General features: G+C 36.4%; 1 protein-coding gene across 1 annotated transcript in view; it reads right to left on the reverse strand.

Annotated features, from left to right (window-relative positions):
* Positions 1-22,707, reverse strand: part of LOC110112154 (K(+) efflux antiporter 3, chloroplastic) — a gene marked incomplete at its 5' end in the record, with an annotated part of 39,071 nt that extends 16,364 nt beyond the window's left edge. Inside the window, 2 exon segments of the mRNA XM_020844261.2 lie at positions 5,128-5,208; positions 22,606-22,707. Of these exon segments, the coding sequence (XP_020699920.2) occupies positions 5,128-5,208; positions 22,606-22,707 (183 nt within the window).
* Positions 22,708-23,124: the final 417 nt, after the last annotated feature.

The raw sequence follows: 23,124 nt of genomic DNA on the forward strand, positions 1-23,124 counted from the left end.
ATCCACACCAAATCACCAAAACAGTAGATAATATGTATTATTTGATGAAAGGGAAATGAAAAATACTAAGATACAATTGATCCTCTATTCGAGAGGAGGATCTTTCTCTCTTAAATCTTTAGATGCCACTAGAGCCCAAAAGAAAACCTAAATCTAGGAGATCTCAAATTTCAGCCAAATTCAAGATGTCATAATCCTAGGAAAACAAACTATTTAATGCATAAAATCAAAAAGGAAATCTCTAAACAGTCCCTACATTCAAATTTCCCTCCCAACTACCTCAAAAAACCTTCCAAATCTACTCAACGGGCTTCTGCTGCTGGATCGGCTTACAAGCGAGACAGAGAAATCGCGCCTCTGTCCGCGTGAACCGGCCCCAATGGGACCGGCTGGACCGGTCTAATAGGCGGCAGGAAAGAAGATAAAAAAGGAGTAATTACTTACCATAGAAGATCAAGCTTGGGAGGGAATTAAGAATATTTGATTAGGGAAAGAGGGTTGATTTGATTGAGAGAAAATTAAGAAGGTTTGTTTAGGGAAAGATGGTTGATTTGATTGGGAGTGAATTAGGAAGATTCTAAATATGGTTATTGTATGTTATGAAGGATTTAATTATGGAGATTTTAATTAGGAAGGTTTCCAAAATAATGTTTATGTTATTTAAGAAGATCATAATTATTTAGGATAGTTTTCTAAAATATGTTTATGCTGATGTTCTATTTGTGTTATAGTATTTAGGCTATTTAAGGGGGAGTTTGTCTAGGGTTTAAGATATGCTATTGATGAGTTGTGTGAGAATTTATTGTCCACTATTTTTGTGAGGGATTCTAACAGCATCAAGATTTTGGGAGAGAAGGCCCTCCTCTCGAAAGAGGACCATTGTACCTGGCTTCTTCGTATTTCTTTTCTTATCATAAAAATTTGTTGATTTGCTGAAATTTACTATTTGTTCGCTAATTTTTTGTGGTCAAGTCCTATCACTTCTCTCTTTTAACCAGCCAAACATAATCTTAAAATTTATATCCTCATCTACATCATTATTCTTTAGCATAACAGATCCAAAAAACATGAATCTATCACGCCTTTGTATCACAACATCTTCTAATAATATTGAATGATTTGATAACATCACACCAATAAAATTAAATATCATAGACCCAATTTTTGTTCAACTATTTCTAAGTCATCATCTTCTAAATTGTTCCCACATTATTCTAACTTTCCACTCTTTTCACCAAATGAAACTCATTGACTAAAACTATCATTTAAAAAAAGCATACACCATGGCATTTCTCTTTGAATATCCTTTGTAACAATTTCATTACAGAGACAAATACATATAGGAATAATGTTGGTCATTGATATAATCCTCAATTTTAATTAAAAACTTTGTTGCCACTCCATAACTATTTCTATTACTCAATGCTTTATTATAGATATTTTTAATAACTTTAATATACTTTTAACATATTTCATTTTCCCTTAATGCGCAACAAATTAATTCTCATGATACTTGATCATGTCTTCTCCAAGATTAATAAAAATCTATGAATATCTTTTCTCTACTCTCTATACTTTTTCATTAATTATTCTCGCACAAAATTATTTCAATAGATCTTCTTGGAATGAACTAAATTGATTATCCAAAACCCACTTAATTCTTCTAAGTCTATGTTCTTTTAACCTCTTCCATAGATTCATTGCACGGCTTATAAGTTAGATTTCACTATAATTAGGACAATCTTAAATATCTCGTTTAAATATTGGTATCAAAATAAGTTTGCCTCTAATCATTTGACATCCTAACAATCTTCAAAATTCATATATTAATATCAAATCTAAATCCATCATAATTTTGTCAGAAATTTATCTCAATATTATCATTTAAAAAAAAAGTAATTTTTTTTGCCTATATTACAATATATGTAATATGGATAAAAGGAATGTGCCTAGGCCTATCAAATAGAAAACTTTTTTTCACTAGATTTTGGATCATAAAAACATCAAAATGATATTGTAAATAAAAAAAAACAAGTATTGATCGAACATTCGGCCAATTTAGCCTAGATAAGACTAGTTTTATAAGAAATTCATAAGCAGACAAACTAGACAACGAAATAGCTAACTTGAACAAGTCTCAAGTATTTCTAGATCCCTCATCAATTTAGGCCATTTTTTTAAAATTTTAAATATAATAAGCATAAGGATGATATCATCCTTAAATTAGGGTTTACTTCTCTTTTAAAATAGGAATAATTATACAGGCTTCAAGGTTATTCATTGAAGAATAAATTACTTGATGAAGCCATTGATGGTTGATTGATTCTTCCTCCATTGCTATACGTTATGTACACTGATTGCACCAAATTTCATATGTGGAATTCTTGTTCCTTTCAAGATATCTTATGTTTAATTTTGCACTTGTTTCTTTCCTTAAGAATTGCCAAGCCCCATTTCTCTCCCCATAAACTCTATAAAGGCCTCAAAACCTAGCTTCCTTTGTCTGATTGAAAGGGAAGAAGAATTTAATAAACCCTCCACCAATCTCAGCATTAGAGCATAATCATCTCTCGATCAGATACAAGCGCGTGTTGTTGCACAAATCGTGATATAGTGTTTTGCACATTTTTAAATTCACCTCAACCCAACTTTCAACACATTGTTCCATGCATCACCTCACATGCTTTATAATAAGCCGTGTAACACATTTTTGAAGCACTACTCAGCATGCTTTATGGTGTGCAATTTAAAATGCTTCTTCATGCACTATTTTGTACATTTTTATCCGCGAGTTCCCTAATGTCCACACCTTTGTTGGCAACAAGTTTTCCACAAAATTCATGCAATATGAATTTTTTTCAATATTTGCATATTTTATAAAACATTTTTTTGTTCCTATACTTATATTCATATTTACATTTTATCAGGCATTTTGTGTCCATGTCATCACCATTTTTTCTTCAAAAATTTTAGTACATTTTGATAATGCTTCTATAAGGATTGCAATATATATATATATATATAATCATATTTCCACATTTAATTAGGAATTTTTATTGTAAACTTTTGTTCCCGTTCATATTTTACCGAGCAATTTGCGATCACACTCTCCTCATTTTTTTATCTGAAATTCAAGTAAATTTTTATAGCCCTTCAATCCCATCCCCACCCTCCAATGAGGGGGTAGCACAAGTGTGTCATCCTGCTACGCCAATGAAAGCATTTAGAGTATGGTGAATGGGGCAATGAAATCCATCTCATCACACCATAAAAAGATGTTTAGGGGTATTATAGGATGCCTTGTGCACAAAATCACCTAAAATGTACACAAAAATGCCCCAATTGTGCCAAAAGTTCCTCTCTCATCTCTTAATTGTTGTGGTGAGGTGTTCAATAGCGAGCGGGGGATGGAGAGGTAGGCATAGAGCATAAGATAAGCTAAAAAAATTAATTGACACAAGTTTTTAGGAGTTGTGTGGGAAATTCAGTATGGAAGAAGAGAAATAGAGGAGAGAAATGTATGCTTTTATAAAACCATATTTTCAATTTAGGGGACTGGGAGACTATCCCCATTAATCATATGTACCCAGCCACCTTGTCAGCACTTGCAGGCAACCATAATATATATATATATATATATACACACACACACACAACAACAACAACAACAACAACATCAAGCCTTTATCCCACTACGTGGGGTCGGCTACATGAATTCTTTTTCTCCATTTTGTCCTATACACACACACACATATATGTGTGTGTGTGTATGGGCGAAATCTCCCTGAAATTTCCTCTAGCATATGTAGATTGTCTCCTGATGTCAAAAGTTGAGCAAGACATAAGGCGTTTTTAGACTTTTTTGAAATTACGAACGCATTGAGATGATCTAGTTCATGAAATGAGCAAATTCCACATTCTTTAAATGTAAATTGGGCACTTTGAGCTAATTTATAGTAAAATTATGTTTGTTTGACCATATTTTTGTTGCATTCGCTTGGATTGACTGGTGAATTACATATGGAGATCAACATGATTATAATTCATGTTTGAAGTGGATTGGCCTCAAATTACAAATTGAGTGATGATTCTAACATTCAATCACCATCAGTTCTTGAGCAGTGTAGGACCTACCCAAAGGTCAGGTAACAAACATATCAAATCAATTTTTGAGTTGTGCCTGAAACTGAAATTATATAATGCACATATAATGGTACATATACAAGATTATAATTTAAAGAACCTATCAAATCTAGAACTTCGTCATATTTTTAAGTATACAAAAGAACGTACATAGAAACTTCTTCCAGTTTGGTTGCTCATATTTCCCTAATACTATAGAATAAGTGGCTAGTTATGTCACTCGGTAAGCAATTTGTATTTTAATTTAGTTTTATATGTATCTTTTTGTTTAGATCATTTTAAAAGCAGCATTTGATTGGGCTTGGACTTGACTCATAAAAAAGTTAAGATGATATCCGATTCAATTATAGTTGGGCTTAACTTTAAGGTATTGCTTGACCCAATCCATTGTAAGACAACTAATTAGTCTGGACTGCTGCCCCCCAAGACTTTAAAAGTACAAAATTTAAATTCAAGAAGAGGATTATCCAAATCTATTTCTGTGTGCCATCAAATTCTGTAATAACAAATAAAGCATATGCTCTGACTAATTGCTGGCGTCCATTTTTGGAGGCATGGCACATTTTAAGGGAAGAATAGAGAAAGCGCTAAAAATTATTCAAGTAAAACCTGAATGGAAGTATTGTGTTGTGTTGTTTCGTACAAAATAAAAGCACCACAACCATCAATGACATGAATAAACTGTTATGCAATTTTACTGTCTCCGAACTGAAGTCATGATGAAGGTGCATGTGCAGCATGGCACTTTCCCTAGCACATTTACCGCACAAATCTAAATTGTCATATGGCAAGCTTTTGAAAAGCTTAAGCCTGATGATAAAGTCGGCTTTAATTTTTATAAATCAAATGTGATGCCACGCAACTTTCACATGGTAATTTACAATCTTAAACATACTTTGCCATTTTATGAGAAAGGTAGTCTTCAAGAAAATGTATGTACTATAAAAATAAATGGTAGTTAAAAAGTATGCATAAACATCAGACCTGGGTCAATCCCATCCCAAAAGCATATTTTGCTAAAGCTTTTAAGCGTGCCAGTGAAAGCTCTAACCCCATCTCAAAAAGCTGCAAGCAAAAAAATGTTAAGATTATATACTAATTTACATAAATACTCTAGTTGATTGTTCAGCAAGAATGAAAAAGAAAAGCCTAACCAAGTTAGGTGCAACAAAATAATATAACCGATTATGTCCTACCCTAATACTTTTGCTGCATCAGTCCTCTTATTTATATTCTTAATTACTCGGGGAAAGTTTAATTACGTAATCTTAATTGCAGAAAAGCAATGCAATGCAAATAGGGAATAGAGGGGTTAAATAGGATGAGTTCTAGCTTCAGTATTTGCTACAGGACTTGAACCTACTATCTTCGTCACCACCTACAACTTTCCACAAGTCTGGTTTTTTTAAGAGGAGAAAGAAAAACAATTAGAAGATAGTGATTTTCAGATTGACTTCTCTGCAAGAAAATAAGTCTTTAAACAATTAAAATATAACAAGAATAAGATCTTATCCATTCTTCAACAAATCAAAAAAGAAAAGAAAACTTTATCACTAATCAAAAACTGGATAAGCTCTAATTTTAAAAATAGTTCCAATTAAAATATATCCTAATTTGAATTATAATTCAAATAAAAGCATATCCAAGTTTAAAATTTTAAACTCATCTTTATCTTGTTGCAATCTAAAATTTGACAATAGTCTAGCTTCAAGAGCCTTGATCACCTTCATGCTTATGAATCCTAACATTATTTTTTATCCGAACTATGCAAACCAGGGCGTATATTTCCATGAAAATTTTGAACCATTAAAAATTTAATAAACACTATATCTTTAATATTTTAAAGATTTAATGCCCTAATCTCAATCAAGGGTGATTTGATTAATAGTCTATTATATTTGATCCACATATCAAAAATACCCTTCAATTAGGGCATGTTGCCCAGCATGGATGTTGGAGATGAAATGTCACTTTCATCATCAAGCAGCTCACCAAAAGTACTAAACTACACTCCACCCTTAATCATATAAAATCCTAAACTACAAAACCCTAAATCTTAACCCAAAATCCAAAATAAAACCCAATACCATATATATATAATATTTAAATGATGAAATATATTAGATCCCTCGACGCATGTCAAACAAAGTCCGATTTGGATGCGGATTGGCTTGTTAGAACGGTTTCGAATTTTCGGACACACTCGTGTAGTCCATTTCAAGAGATGACGCCCTGATAATGGACAAAAATTTTATATAAATGAAACATCACACACAATGAATTGCATGAAAACATTTATGAATCATCGTCACTCTCGCCGCATGCATCCCTGAACACGATGACAAACACGAGATGACTATCATCTTTTTATATAATAATAGTTCATTCCCCACATAATTAGCTCTTTGTCATTATCTTCAAATGAAAAGTTAAATTTATTGATGTTGATCTAAAAAAATAAAAAATCTACTGATCTAATTCCATCAATTTTTATAAAGATATTTGCTGATCTAATTAGACGCAGAATAGATAATTTTTAATGTCCTCACAAAAATTACTCATTTTTATTTAATTTTTTGATGTAAGGGAGAGAGTTGGGCTTTTAAGAGGAGAGGATTCTAAGAAAGAGAGGCTTCTACTAGAGAGATATAAGAGAGAGGAATGCTAAGAAAAAAAAAAGATAGGCTTCGAAAAGGGAGAGAGAGAAGTTTCTAAGAGAGATATAGAGAGACTTTAAAGAGAGAGAGAGATAAGAGAGTATAACTTTTATGAGAGAGAGAGAGAGAGAGAGAGAGAGAGAGAGACTTCTCTAAGAGAGAGGGAGGCCACTAAGAGAGGGAGACAACTTCTTGTGAGATAGAGACTTCTAAGTGAGAGGGAGAGGCCTCTCTAAATTGATTATCAAGATATTGTAAAGACCAATAAAAATATAGTGTTCTTTCTATCAAAATGGAAAAATCATTTTTATTATTATTTTTTTTTCATTAAACTGCAACTATAATGGATCTTCTAGAATAAACAAAAATATCAGCATGATTTTTCAAATTTTATGTTCAACCTTTTCGACAACTTTATTGTATTATTCATAAGTTTAGTTACTTTATATTTATCATAAGCTTGAACATAATGATCATTCTTGAATTTTATTATTAAAATGCATTTTCTTTCATTATTTGACATTTTGTTAATTTTCAAAATCATATTGAAAATATTTATTAATTATCCAAAGTTTTACCTTCATTCATTTTCATCAAATCAGCGGTGGCCCGCGTCCGCTGCCTAAGCGTGAAGTCAAGTGGAATTGAAAAGAAATTCTAAATCATATACATTTTTATTTGATAATCTTTTGATTAATTTACATAAGATATTTATGTACTTTGGTAATGATGAAGAAAGAGAGTGAGAAAAAGAAGCACAAGCTTTCAGGTGAAACTTCTTAAAAATATGAATAAAAAGTAGAGAGAGAGAGAGAGATCATTCTCGGTTCCCTATGCCGCCCAAGCTTCTCAGCCTTCTGAAATTTGAACCATTCTTCCATGTATTAATCCTGATGATGTGCAAATGTGCATTAAAAAAAAAATGAAATAAATGAACAACTAAGCTATAGCCTATATGCACAAGCCTTTTGAAAACACACGCGCCCATTTTTTAATCAAATGAGTCTACAGGTCGGGTCGGGTCGGGTCAACTCGGCAACCTGAGCAGGTCAGGTCCGGGTTGAAAAAGCTCCCTTTTGAAAACACACGCGCCCATTTTTTAATCAAATGAGTCCACAGGTCCGGTCGGGTCGGGTCAGCTCGGCAACCTGAGCAGGTCGGGTCCGGGTTGAAAAAGCTCCCGTTTGTAAAAACGGGCCAGGTTCAGGTTGACCAGTTTAGACTCGAGTCAACTCGGGTTTGACCTGAACCCGATCCGTCGACCCGTTTTGACACCCTTAATCATGCCCTCTCCACCTCACTCTCCCCCTCTCAAACCATCATTCTCCTCCATTCTCTTTCTCTCTATTAAAAAATACAGAGAGAGGAAGTAGACATCTCTCTCCCTACCTCACTAACTCTCTCTACACCAATATCCATATATCTCTCTCCTCTCCTCTCTCTTTTTTTCTCTAAAATCAGAGAAAGAAAGTCATTCTCTCTCTCTCTCTCTCTAAATAGAGAAAGAAATACCTCTCTAACTCTCTCTCTCCACTCCTCTCTCACACTACCACTCTCTCTTTATCTATAGAGAGAGAAAATAAATTTCACTCTCTTTCTAAATCCTCCCTCCATCTCTCTGTCTCTAAAAGGAGAGAAGAAGCTACACCCTAAAAGAGAAGAAAAGCAAAAAAAAAAAAGTAAAATAAAAAAATTCATGCGTAGCATCGCCTTGTTGTCTCGCCGATATCGTCCTCTCCACCGCACACCAAAAGGTATAATGTTTGTGACCCCTTGTAACTCTAAAATTCCGAATGCGATGCATTTGGCACGACGAGTGGAGCCCGTGCATGCTTTTCTTAGTTGGTGGGAGTAACTTGTAAAAGACGCTCGCGATGTAACGGGTGAGTCTCGTGTTCATTTTTCTTAGCACGGTAAGATAAATTTAAATACCTATATGTGTCTTTCTTGATGTGGCGGGTAAAAACTATGTATTGCAAACAAATACTTGAAGACCCATATACTGGGCTAGTTGGATTAAAGACTACTGTCGCAATATCTAACAACATTGATCATGCGCATCTTGTTTAGCGAGGAAGACATCGAGATGGTACCGAAATTTATACTGACAGGAGACCCAAGCAGACGTTAAAATAACCTTGTGAACACAAATTGGATTATATATCATTATTTAAAATTATGAAATGTGACATGTGCCCCAGTGTAATTCTAGCGAAAGACATCTCAAGGCGTTAGCCTTGAGCTTTTTTTGTGATGTATATGCCTCACCCTATTTATATATACATTTTATTTTAAAGTCACCCTAGATCCTAAACTAAAGCCCCGGACAAATCACGTTTTCACGCACCCGAGCCATAGCAACTTCTTATCAATTGTGCCTCGCCCTCCCGCTCGTTGCAGCCTCCGTAGTTATCATCGTCGTAGCATACTATTTCAGCATGTGAGGCATTGGACTCCACATGTGATGAGACAGCAGAAAAAGCAATTCGTTATGACGATGACTCAAATGAAAACTCTCTCAGTAATGACAATGCAAATGACTTCTAAGTTGTTATACTATTTCAGCTTTCTTTATGAAATTAAATGTGGATTAATAAAGAACTGAGAAAGAAGAAATTTGTAGCTGAACATGATGTTATTTGATATTTTTATACAATTTCTATATTTAATGTTGTTTTACCCTTATGATGTTTATATTTTAATTCTATTTTACGTAATTTTATTTCTTGTGCAATTTATATTTCATATGTATCCTAATTTGTTACTTTATCGTTCAATAGAAAGTTAATATGTCAACTTTTAACATATTATTTGGCTAATATAATATAATATAATATATGTTAAGATTTAAAAATTAAAATAATCAAAATTAGACATAAGTTGCAAAAATGAGAGCAAGACTGAATTAAAACTGGACTTATAAAGGACTTACAACAAATTTGATAACTTGCCAACGAGCATAAACCAGGAATTCCCCTTAACTTCTAGAACACTCGCACATACACAAAGTCCTTAAGAACACACAAGGTGAAATAAACTCTGATGAAAAACAAACCAAATGGGTCTTCCTATTTATAACCTGAAAATTAATTATTTTTAGGGCCCACCAAACTAAAATCCAATTACATAAAAATAGAGAAGGTACACATGTAAAAAATGTCAAAATGTCATTTTGTGGTTCTTGCATCTGGATCGTCGATACATGTTCAAACGAATAAAAATGCAAGCAATAATGTGTTGAAATATAAGCAATAGTTAACCTAAAATGTAAAATAACGAGTATTATCCCACGACAACATATTCACGTGAACGACTACCACCTCGGACCCTTACATATCTCCAATAGTTGTTTCACGTACGGGTGTTAAGACAAGTTGACGAGTCAGATTTCGATCCAACCAGATTCTCAACTCGAACCAAACCCGTTTAATAATGGGTCAAAAACAACAACCTGAACCCGACTCCCTAGCAACCCAGCAACCCAAATGACTAAAACTCGACTTGTTAACCTATTTTGGTTAAAAAAAAATTATAACTTATTAACTATAAAGTTTAAGATATTTTATAAAAAATAAGAAGTACCTTTAAAAAAAATGTAAGTAAAAAATATATTAAACATACCATTTTCTGGTATAAAACAAGTTTGAGAGTCAAGCCAAATCCAACCCGTTGAATTAGCGAGTCAGAAAACCCAACACGAACTTGACCTATTTATTAAACAAGTCAACCCAAACCTGAATTTTTTGGGTTGGGTTCATGAGTCGAGTTATTTATTAACACTCCTAGTTTCACGTGAATATCCTTGAATAAAATAAAAAGAGCTAACCTATTACAAGTCATTGGTGCACGAGTGTCCTAAGCAATCTACACGCTCACTATTAAAGAAAAAGAGGGAATGCGTACACCCCATGAACAAATACATTTTTAAAAGAAATAAAGTCATACACTATTGCGCATCACAGATTGCATGACTACTTCAATTAAAGAATATGGGACACAATAAATCACCAAAAGAAAAGATTGCCTAAAAGTCCCTCATACACATAGTGTAAGTGTACCTAAGTCATACAAATGCACTATACAAGCACATGAAGAGTTCACAAGTGTGCTACTGTGCAAGTATGCAAACGAATCACATAAGTGCAAAGATTCGTGCAGATGCGTCACGCAAGTGCATCACATAAGATACAAGTACATTGTACAACTGCACCGTGGAATATGCAAATATGTTGTGCAAGTGCATTGATGAGCATAAATGCAATAAAAGTTCACAACCAATTTTTCAAATCTCTTTTAAAAATGAAATGTTCACATGGCTACGATGAGCTTGATGAATACGCAAACATGATGTTTGACAATGCTAGATGAACAGAAAAATTATAAAAAATTTAAATTTCTTTCTCTGAAAAGTGTGTAAACATACTATGCAAATACAGTGAAATGCATGAAAGTGCATCAAGCGAATGCACAAAAAAGTGTGACAACACAATTAAAGTAAGCATATGCACCATGCAAGTGCACCGAAAGCATGCAGGTGCATCATGCAAATGCACTAAAAAGTGCACACATCATTTAAAAAAAATAAACTTAACACGTGTTCTGGCAAACATGCAAGTACTTAAATCCATCGTTTGAGACTACAACGTGCAGTTAAAAGTGAGCTAAACTAAAAATTCTATTTTTAAATTAAATTACTCGCATGTACTATGACTGACATATCAAACTCCTAAAACTAACTTTCAAGAATGTTACACAAGTTAAATATAAACTCAAAATCTCAAGTTCAATCATCCTTAAATGGTTGGAATTGATGATAATTTAATTAATAAAAAAATATAGAGCCGCAAAATTCAAGAAAGTAATTAGTTTTTACGCTAACATAAGGCCTCCAATGCGTATTACAAAGAAATTTTATTATAAAATGCAAACTAACGAGTTCAACACAAGCATAATAATTCAGGACGTTGACACTTGAACTCGATCATCTGTAGGCAAGCAAAGAGTTGACAAGGTTGACAAAAATAAAATTATTTAAGACCCCGATGATAACCTATGATGCACCGACACGGACACGTCGACACGGACACGACACGGACACGGGACACGGCATTTTTTAAAAATATAAGACACGGGTGCGGCGTGGATACGGCAGAATAATTTTTTAATATAATATATATAAATTAAGGTGACATTATATTAAAAATGACAATCAATAATAAATCAATTTCATGATAACTTGTTTAGCTTATAACATAAAGATGTTTAGTACAAAATGTCTAGTACAACCACAAAATATAAGCAAAAAATCATTTAGTACAACATGAAGGTCCAACTACTCAATAGAGGGAATGATAGAATTAGATTCAGAGGTTGATCTTTGGCCTTCAATATCATCATCATTGAATATCATTTCTTCTAACTCTGGTTCATCTAGAGAAAGATTTGCAACCTCCAATAATCTCATATCATCAAGACACTCGAATCCATCTCCAGCAACATCCCACATCTTGTTATCACATGTCATATAAAGTGGGGTTTTCCTTGATAGAAGACAAAGATTTGTATGCACATAAACTAAATCTTCAGCTCGTTGTGGAGTTATTTTATTCCTCTTCATTGATTGAATAAATGAGTATGTGCTCCAATTTTTCTCACAACAAGAAGAGGATGATAATTGAAGTTCTTTATTTTTAAAGTTCGTAAGTTATTTGTATAGAAAGATACCGAGCATGTACCGAGCGGTACCGAGCATGTACCGAGCGGTACCGAGCATGTACCTAGTGGTACCGAGCTTGAACCTAGCGGTACCGAGCATGTACTGAGCGGTACCGAGCAATACCTAGCGATACATAGCGGTACCGAGCATGTACATTAGCTTTTTTTTGGTAAGTTTCAAAAACAATAATTAATATTTCAGGCGTCAAGGTCAGGCAGGCGTCGATGCCATTTATCAGTCACCGAGAGAGGAGATGTAAATATCTTCACTGTAAAAAAGAAATGAAAATGAGAATATTCGATGACTGGGAATTAAGTGAGGACGTTGATTTGGTGTTGTGGATAGGAAATAAGAAATTTAGTTTAAATCCCGCAAAATATAAGAAATTATATTTAAAAAAATTCATAAAATATTTAAGATACGCATGTCGGACACGCGTGTCCAATTTGCATTTAATATTTTTTAATCGGAGACAGTTTTTGGCGTGTCCGACACGTATCGGAGGTGTTGGACGAGTGTCGTGTCGGACACGGTGTCGGACACTGCACGCCTCTTTGAGGAGAAGTGTCGGTGCATCATAGATGATAACTGTGCTGACATAAATCTCAATCAAAGGGGACTAATTAATTTTCAAAAATGCAAAAAAAAGTTCCAAAATTGATTATTAGGGGCTTAGCTTTTGAATTAAAAAAAATCAATATCTACCAAAATTTAAAGATTTAAAAAGAAATGTATCACTAAACACTTAAAGCAAAATACACCTACTCTCTCCAATAGTTTGTTAAGGAGAATAAATCTGAGAATAACTTCAGCTCTCAAAGAACAAATGTCCAACCAATAACATCACTATGATTCATTCTCAAATACTCTCATGACAGTAAGAATGTGGCACATGTCCTCTAACCGTTAGTTTTGCCGTCAAATGACATCACAAATAAATGATTATATTTTGGGTCCTCTAATTGGTAGTTATGCCCCAAAATGGCACCATATATCACGGTCACCACTAGAGCCTATATATTCCCTAATGGCTCTAAATTCTTGAATAATAAATCATAGAGTATACTTGATATAACATATAGCCCTCTGTTACATATGGTTGACTCAAGTTTGTCCCCTTAGGCAACACATCCACCCCATATCCACAAGGTGTCCTTAGATGAATCAATCTATGGTTGTTGATAAAGATCATTTGTTCATGTTATACTTGATAAGCTACATAGCCCTCTGTTAATTAAGTTTGACTTAAGTTTGTCCCATTAAGCAATACATCCATCTGATGTCTACAGGGTACTTTTGGACGAGACAACTCATGGTTGCCGACAATGATCCTTTGGTCAGATTTGGTCGACTAACTCCTCTAACTAAGAGAACTAGGAACCATGACAACCTAGGATAGTAAAACCATGGGATCTTGATCGGGTTCATCATCATTCTCGCCACTATCTGCTTTAAGTGTATTGTGATAAATTTCAATTTCAAAAAATCATAATCTAAAAATTACAACTATTATACACAAGGTACTTAATGTCTATTTAATAACTATCCTTAATTAAAAGTTTTATCTCATTAGCGAGAAGGGTAATTAATCATAGGAGCTTATGCCTATGGGAAATCCGGAATCAAAGTATAAAGTCCTTACAAAATGATAGCTAATATTTGGGTAGTGTCATATCTAAAAATTAACATGCTTTTGGAAATTTGACCCAGAACATAACTCATTAAAACTCTCCTAAAAAAAAGCACGGAGGCTAGGGTGCAACTTTTTGAAGCCGACAAACACTTAAAGTTCAAGAGACCTATAATATAATGAAGTATCACAGGATGATTTGCATTCATTCTTGATTATAAAAGGGCAAATACGCAACATTTTTCTTTTATTTTATTTTGCTTCTTCGATTTAGTCAAAATAACTTGATCGATATTTTAGCTCATCGATAGCACCAATATTAAACGTGTACACACAACGACGGTTCAAAAAAAGATTATTAGAAAGTTACTGAATAAAGATTTACAAACTATGCCATCCAATTTTCCTTAATATTAATGTGACATTTTGTTTGTTAACATATCAATAAATCCAAAAGAAAGAAGGATAGGTGGATGAAGCATGGAAGATATCGTAGACAGTGAAATTTTTGTATTAGCTTTTGTTTAAACAATTTAGAAAGCATCATTAGCGGACCTTTTTCTTCAACAAGAGTTTTGGTGTTCTATAACAACTAACAAATGACATCCTTTCTCTAATAAGAATTTTGATGTTTCGTGACAATATTTTTTTTGTATCAAGGATTTTTGGAATTTTAAATGAGCTTCCATTTAGATTTTGCTTAACAAACAATATTTTTGTACTATTTTTATTTTGTTAAATTTTATTCAGATTTTTATATTTATTATAATTTATTAAATGACAAAATAAAGTAACATATGAAATGTAATATCACATACACTTGCACTACTTAAATACCTTACATTTAACCTTGGTGTTAACTTTAAGTATCATTTTCAACCCTAGAACCAAATTGGATTTTATTAAATTGGGGCAGTACGAAACCATGATTCTAAACTAAGCACTTAATAATAGTTTTTTTTTTAAGAAAATGCACAATTATTAATAGTTGAAGGACTATTATGGATTTTTTTTCTCAGTTTGAAAAATGTTTTTGACTTGAGTATAGGTTTTTTAAGCTTTGTTCATCATGAGTATGTTAGGCCGGTTCAGGCTGAACCGGCCTAGCTGGCCCTCAGCTGTATCACAGGAGGCGGAAACCATCCACCCCCTTGGAGTCCCCTGCCCCTAGTGAGGGCCCCACTTGTCCAAATCGAATTCAAATTGAAAAGGAGGGGGGCGGCTAGGGCTTGGGAGGGAAATTAGATTAGGCAAGCTTTTATATTAAAGAGCATGAGAGGATTAGGGGGAGATTATGTTTTGATTGATTAAAATTAGGGTTTCTTGGCGACTTGGGCTCTAGACTCTCTTGTCTAGAGATTTGGGAGAGATGATCCTCCTCTCAAATTGAGGATCAATTGTATCTTGCTTTGAGTTTTGTATTGCTTTGTTTCCACTATCGCAATCTATATTTTCAAGATTGATTTGCCTAGTTTTTCTTGTTTTTAAGTTGTTTTGAACCAATTATTGCTAGGGTTGCTTGCGGACTCAAGCAAATTTATAGGATTACTTGCGAACTCAAGTAAATCCGATAGGATTACTTGCAAACTCAAGTATTTCCTATCAAATTGATATCAAAGCAAGTCTTTGGACCGGTGGAGGGCTGATTTCGGTAAATTCCAACAGTGGTTTTTGGTCCGAAAAAGAGGGAAGTTGCTGTTTTTTTAGTCTCAAATTCAGATTTTATGAATCTACAAACTCCGGATAGTGATGGGGGCCAAGAAGGTGGATGCTTTGGAAGAAAGGCTTGAAGGGGAGATGAATCAAATCGAGACAACGGTGGAGGAAAGGATTTTCTACATGGAAGAACAAGTAGCTGATCTCTGGGACATGATGAAGAAAATGTTGAAAATCCAAAACCAAATGGCGGCTTCCATGGAGAAAGGTGTGGAAGGGAAAAGCACGAATTCTGAAATCTGTAAGGAGGAAAATGAGGTGAAAATCATGGAAAGAGAAAGAAGAAGACCACATCTGGAGCCTGTCTAGAGGGAAGAAAGAGAAGGTGAATATGGGGAACGCCATGAGGGATACTATGGCCACCGACGTACTGATTTTAAAGAAAAAAGGGAGGAATTTGAAGGGCGTTTGGGCTATGGCAGGGCAAGGGAAGACCGGGAGACGTGGGGAGGGCCTACTGTTTGGGAGAGGAGAAGCTATGGAAGAATAAGGGGGAATAGTGGCGATCAGAAGGTTAGGAAGCTAAACATGCTCATATTTGAAGGAGAAGATGCGCATAGGTGGATTTATAAGGTGGAGCGATACTTCTCCGTCAATGGGCTGATGGAGGAGGAGAAGCTGACAACGGCAAGCTTGTGCTTGGAAGGAAAAGCTTTGTCATGGTATTAGTGGAGAGACCAGAGGAGACCTATCAGGAACTGGAGTGAATTCAAGGACTGCATAATAGAATGCTTTCAAACCGACCTGAGAGGAGATTTCTATGAGTAGTTCTTTGCTCTGACCCAGGAGAGATCAGTAGCAGACTACCGGGAGAAATTTGAGCACCTAGCCAGCAGGGTGGACCGATTATCAGATACGATATTGGAGGAGAATTTCATGAAGGGGTTGAAGGCGGAGATCCGAGTAGCAGTGAAGGTTCTGATGCCTCGAGACTTGGGGGAGGCCATGAAGTTGGCCCAACTGGTTAAAAATCAGAGAAATCTAGAGGGGGGAGCTAGGAGTAACAGGACGGGGGGCACTTACAGGATGACGACCACCCATCCAGCACCTAAAGGTCCTGCAATAGGAGGGAGTCGATAGGCCACCAAGGAGAAGACAGTAGGAGGAAGTGGGAAAAATTTCAAGCGACTTACAGAAAAAGAGATACATGAGAAGAGGGCTGAGGGGTTGCGCTTCATGTGCGATGAAAAGTATACGCCAGGGCATTAGTGCAAGGACCGAACTCTTCGGGTTCTCACCGTCTGTGATGATGAGTAAATTGAGGAGGGAGGTGAGGAGGAGACAGAGGAGGAGATGGAGGAGAAGCTGCATTTGGATCTAGCTGAGGTTTCCCTGAACTCAGTTATAGGATTCACTACGAATCATACCATGAAGGTGAAGGGGGAGATAGAGGATAGAGATGTGGTGGTGCTGATTGAGAGTGGTGCTACTCACAATTTCATTTTCACTCAGGTCGTCGACCAAATGGGAGTGAGATTGGTGGATACCAATTATTACAGGGTAATAATCGGTACAGGGAAAGTGGAGAAAGGCCAGGGGATTTAAAGAGTGCTACTGACTATTCATGGGATTCAGGTGAAGAAGGATTTTCTTTCACTTAAGTTTGGGAGTACAGATGTCATCCTGGGGATGAAATGGCTGCATACTTTGGGAGGGAGAAACCAAAGTGAATTGGGGAGCACTCACGATGGAGTTGATGGTAGATGGAAAGAAGGTGGTGATTAAGGGAGATGCAGGGTTCTCTAAATCCATGGTTTCTCTTAAAACTATGGTGAAGGATATACAGTTGGCAGACGCAGGATATTTGGTAGAGCTGCACAGTTTGGAGGGAGTTAGATTGGAAGAGGGAGGGGACATACCCCTCTCCATACAGTCGCTGATTTAGCAGTTCCAAGAGGTGTTTCAGCCACCTCAGGGATTGCCACCATAGAGGGAGCAGGAGCACGCCATCATTTTAAGATATGATGAATAGGTTGAAGATGTTATGGATGTCAAAACTACAAAAACTTGGCATGGTGAACACAAGAGGTTCTTGGCTAAATGGAAAAATCGTCCTTTGACAGACTGTACTTGGATGGATGCAAAAGAGCTTGAAAAGCATCATCCGGAGCTTTATAAAAGAGTTGTGGAAGCTTTCTCATCAGGAGATAAGATTTTCCCAACAGGGGGGAATTAATGCATTCATATTTTTAGCTTATTTTTGTTTTAATGTATTTTGAACAATATTAGTTGTGTTTTATGTTTTTTAAGCTATCCTATGATGGTTGGGCTTCCAATGATCATGGTAGGAAGGTGCTTAGGCATGGCAATCCTTGGGTTTGCTTGCTCTTGGGTCCATTTTGTCCTTGGGCTACTTGCCGTTATCAATTTGGAGTTGTTTGTTGTTTTCGGGTGGACCATGGCTACTTGGTGATGAGCTCATAAAAGTGGATTCCACTTGGTGTTAGCTCATAAATGCTTGAGCTGAAGTTTAGCTCAATGATTGGAGAATAAATGCACTTTCTAACACATTAATTCAAAAAGGTATGCTATTATTACAAGATCTTTATGTTGGAGTGGACTTGTGTCTCTTCCCTTCCCTTTGTCTCTTCGGTTTCTGTTGGTTGTTGCTGTTCCCGTTGTCCTCCCTCTCGGTTTTCCCCTCCTGGCTGCTTTTCCCATGAACCGTTGCCTTGTCTCTTGTGCTGGCTCTTCGGGTCCCTTGCTGGCTGGTTTCCCGTGGCTGCTAGTGGGGTTTTCCGTGGGTTGCTTCCCTGTTTTCTGTGCTAAAATTCCTGTTGGCTGTTGGTGTCTTTTGGTTTTTCATTTCCCCAATTCTTATTGGATTTGGTTGGAGGTGCTATGGCTGTTTATCTTCCTTCTTTTTCCTATAAAATAAGTTGTTTTGGGATGGAAAATGTTGTTGAAAAGCTGAGTAGAATATCTACAAAAACATGAGGGTTTCTCCATAGAAAAGCTTGAGATCTTGTTCCACTCCCCCTTTCCTCCTCTCTAATTTGTCTTGACTTCTAATCTCTTCTTCTCTACGCAAGTTCCACTTCATCTGTATCCTTCTCATTGAGCTTTGGAAGTTGTATGTTGGCTGAAATTTGGAGACATTTGCCGGAGGAGTTTGGTAGGACGTTGGACTCATTTGCAGTGGTGGACTCTTGGTTAGTAAGCCTAAGCACAATTTTATTATATTTTCCTACTCTCGTTGCATGTGAGGAAACCGATAGATGGTTATATTGAGGATAGCATTTTTATGTTCTTCTTTTATTTTGTTTGATTTAACTTTTGTTTCTTCGAACGTTTGTTTGTTTGTTTGTAAGCTATAGTGAATCGAGTTTGGTTTATATTTTGTCCCAGTGTTCTCCAACGTGTCTTTTATCTCTAGTTTGCTTGCATCATATTCTTTGACGACATTCTAGTCTACAGCAGGACAGAAGAGGAGCATTTAAAAATGGTGTTAGAGGTGCTGCAGAAGCACCAGTCAGGGCCAACTTGAAGAAGTATTGCTTCGCATAAACCAGTGTAGAGCACTTGGGCCATGTTGTATCAAAAGAAGGGGTGCAACATATCAGTCCAAAATTGAGGCAATGCTAAAGTGATCAGTGCCTAAAAATTTGAAGGAGCTGAGAGAATTTCTAGGACTGACAGGTTACTACAAAAGGTTTGTAAAGGGATACAACACCATAGCATGGCCACTCACTAAGCAGTTGAAGAAGGACGATTTCCTATGGGGGGAGGCAGCTAAAAGAATTTGAGAGCTTGAATAAGGCTATGACTACGGTATCGTTCCTAGCTTTGCCAGATTTCACTCAGATCTTCATAGTGGAGACAGATGCGTCCGGATACGGGCTGGGTGCAGTGCTTATGTAGTGTAGCGGGCCCATTGCCTATTTCAGCCAGATGTTCACTGCTAGAGCCAAGCTGAAATCAGTCTATGAGAGAGAGTTAATGGCCATCATTTTGGCCATCCAAAAGTGGTGGTTCAACCTACTTGGGAGGCATTTCATTGTCAGGACAGATCAATGGAGCTTGAAATGCCTGCTGGAACCGCGGATGGTGACAGAGGAGCATCGGAGGTGGCTATCCAAGTTGTTGGGGTATGATTTTGAGATTCAGTACAGGCCAAGAGTGGAGAACAAGGCGGAAGATGCCTTGTCCAGATGTATGGGGGAGCTGCAGACATTGGCACTATTTGTTCCTTTGATGCTTAATTGGGAGGCCATCAGAGAAGAAAGTGTGAGGGATGAGGATTTGGGGAAGATCAGGGTAGATTTTTTGAAGGAAGAGGGTAGCCACCCAGGGTACTCATTGGAGGGGGGCAAACTGATATATTAGAGGAGGTTTGTGATGCCCAGGACCTCGACCCACATCCCAAACTTACTTCAGAAGTTTCATGGAAGCGCTGTTGGGGGTCATTCAAGCGTGTAGAAGACATACAAGAGGCTAGCATCAGATCTGTATTGGAAGGGGATGCATAAAGATGTAGAGGAGATGATAGTCAGATGTGAGATTTGTAAAATGAATAAATACCTGGCTATGTCACCAAGAGGACTACTACAGTCGTTGGCTCTACCGGGACGAGTATGGGGGAGATATCCATAGAATTCATAGATGGGTTTCCCCGTTCAGAAGGTTTCACGATGATTTTAGTGGTGGTGGACAGGTTGAGCAAGTATGCACATTTCATTCCCCTCCGATACCCCTACACAGCAGTGACAGTGGCGTCAGCTTTCATCAAAGAGGTGATCAGATTATATGAAGTACCTGAGGCGATAGTATCAGATAGAGATAAGGTGTTCCTCAACCACTTTTGGAGGGAGTTGTTCAGGCTACAGGGGACCGTTCTGAAGAGGAGCACAGCTTACCACCCACATACGGATGGCCAAACGGAAGTAGTCAACAAGAGCTTGGAGATTTACCTGTGATGCTTTGTGTCGGAGACACCCAAGCTATGGGGTGAGTACTAGCACAACACCTCTTTTCATTCTGCTTCTCAGATGACCCCATTCAAAGTGTTATACAGAAGGGATCCTCCCCATTTGGTACACTTTGGGAGTAGAAGTACTTCAGTTTCTATAGTTGAGGAGTACTTGGAGGAGAGGGATTGAGTACTAGAGGAGTTGAAGGAACATTTGTTGATGGCCCAACAAATTATGAAGAAACAGTCTGATGGGCATGTGCATCGGAAGGACATCCAGTTTGAAGTAGGGAGAGGGTATTCTTGAAGCTCCGACCATACAGACAAAAGACAGTCGCTAACAGGAGGAATGAAAAGTTTGCTCCAAGGTACTTTGGGCCCTATGAAGTGTTGGAGAAGGTCGGAGTAGTAGCTTATCGGCTAAAATTACCACCAACGGGGACTATACATCTGGTTTTTCAAGTATCTCAACTGAGAAGGGTCATTGGTGATTATATAGCCAGCTCCGAGTTACCGGTGACACTTATTGAGGGTTTAGAGGTGGTTCTGGAACCTTTAGAGCTAACGGGGGTTCGCCATAAAGAAGATGAAACTAAGAAAGTGTTGATCAAGTGGTAGAACCTTCCTGACTACGAGGCCATGTCGGAACCATTCAAGAGGGTGAAACATCAATTTCCTAGTTTTCACTTTGAGGGCAAGGTGATTCTTTGGGAGGGCAGTATTGTTAGGTCAGTTCAGGATGAACCGGCCCAGTCGGCCCACAGGAGGCGGAAACCATCCGCCCCCTTGGAGTCCCCCGCCCCTAGTGAGGGCCCTACTTGTCCAAATTGAATTCAAATTGAAAAGGAGGGGGCGGCTAGGGCTTGAGAGGGAAATTAGATTAGGAAAGCTTTTGTATTAAAGAGCATGACAGGATTAGGGGGATATTATGTTTTGATTGATTGGAATTAGGGTTTCTTGGCGACTTGGGCTCTAGACTCTCTTGTCTAGAGATTTGGGAGAGACGATCCTCCTCTCGAATTGAGGATCACTTGTATCTTGCTTTGAGTTTTGCTTTGCTTTGCTTCCACTATCGCAATCTATCTTTTCTAGATTGATTTGTCCAGTTTTTATTGTTTTTCTCGCTGTTTTGAATCAATTATTTCTATGGTCACTTGCGGACTCAAGTAAATCCGATAGGATTACTAGCAAACTCAAGTATTTCCTATCATAATAGTAATCGTCACATGATGACTTTAGGTGGGACTGAGCTTTTTACTTTTATAGTCATAACGTGAATGTAAAAGCATAACAAGCTGGCATAGTGCCGAACTTTAATATTGTGTGAATCCCTTAGATGCCAGGACTAAGATCACTTTTCTAAGCAGTTAAGCACTACTATGGAATGGTTCAAATAATTTGCATATAATCATTTTAATGAGAATTCCAAGCTTTCTTGAGTCAATTATAATCTTTCTCAAAGTAAACGGAAAGCCATAACTTAGAGAATAATATACTTGTTAGTAAATGAATCATTAGAAACATATCTCTAAGCAGGAATATTTTATTGTTTTTATTTGTTTTGCATTTCTGAAGGACTATTAAGCTGATCTGAAGCTGACAAAGATAGTAAATCCAAGGCAAGAAGTGGAGTTCAGGTGCAATGTTCAACAATAAACTTTATAACAGATATTTAATCATGTTTCCTACGGAAAAAAGTCAACTATAAACAAGTATTTTGGCCAACGCAAAGGAATATTAAATTTTAGATAAAATATGATAAAGCTTACAATAAGGATCAAAATCAGAAGATTTTGAAAATAAAAAAAACTGCGAAGTAAAGATTTTAAAGTACCAGAAAAAGAATTCCCCACTCAGAGAGAACCTTAACATCCGTAAGGTTTCTGAATAAACCAAACTGATTAAGAACAACACCAGCAGAAAAGAAACCGAGCATCTGCATTTCCAGAAGCCCAAGAGATTATGATCACAATTTAAAAATAAAAGCAACGAAAGAAAATACAAATAGACATGAAAATTTTAAGGTGAAGATCATAAAGAAACTAAACAAAATTTCATAATTGCTAAATGTTGCAGGAATGTTCATAGAGATGTTGATTAGATGTATCATTGCCCAAGTCTAAAAAACAATGAGGAATTATATTTGCAAGAAAAGAGTGATATTTGCTTTTGATGGTGAAATGTAAGACTAAATAGTTGTTTAAAATGCAAAATACCTTGAAAGCCACCTTAGAAACAATTAACATATATTTTTCCTATAGCCATAGCTTTATGAGCCTGTATAATAGCTTTTTCTTCCATAATACAAAATATATGTTGTCAAATTCAACCAAATAAAAAAGTAGACATATAA

The sequence above is a fragment of the Dendrobium catenatum genome, unplaced genomic scaffold (genome assembly GCF_001605985.2).
Source record: "Dendrobium catenatum unplaced genomic scaffold, ASM160598v2 fragScaff_scaffold_989, whole genome shotgun sequence".
NCBI classification, from domain to species: domain Eukaryota; kingdom Viridiplantae; phylum Streptophyta; class Magnoliopsida; order Asparagales; family Orchidaceae; genus Dendrobium; species Dendrobium catenatum.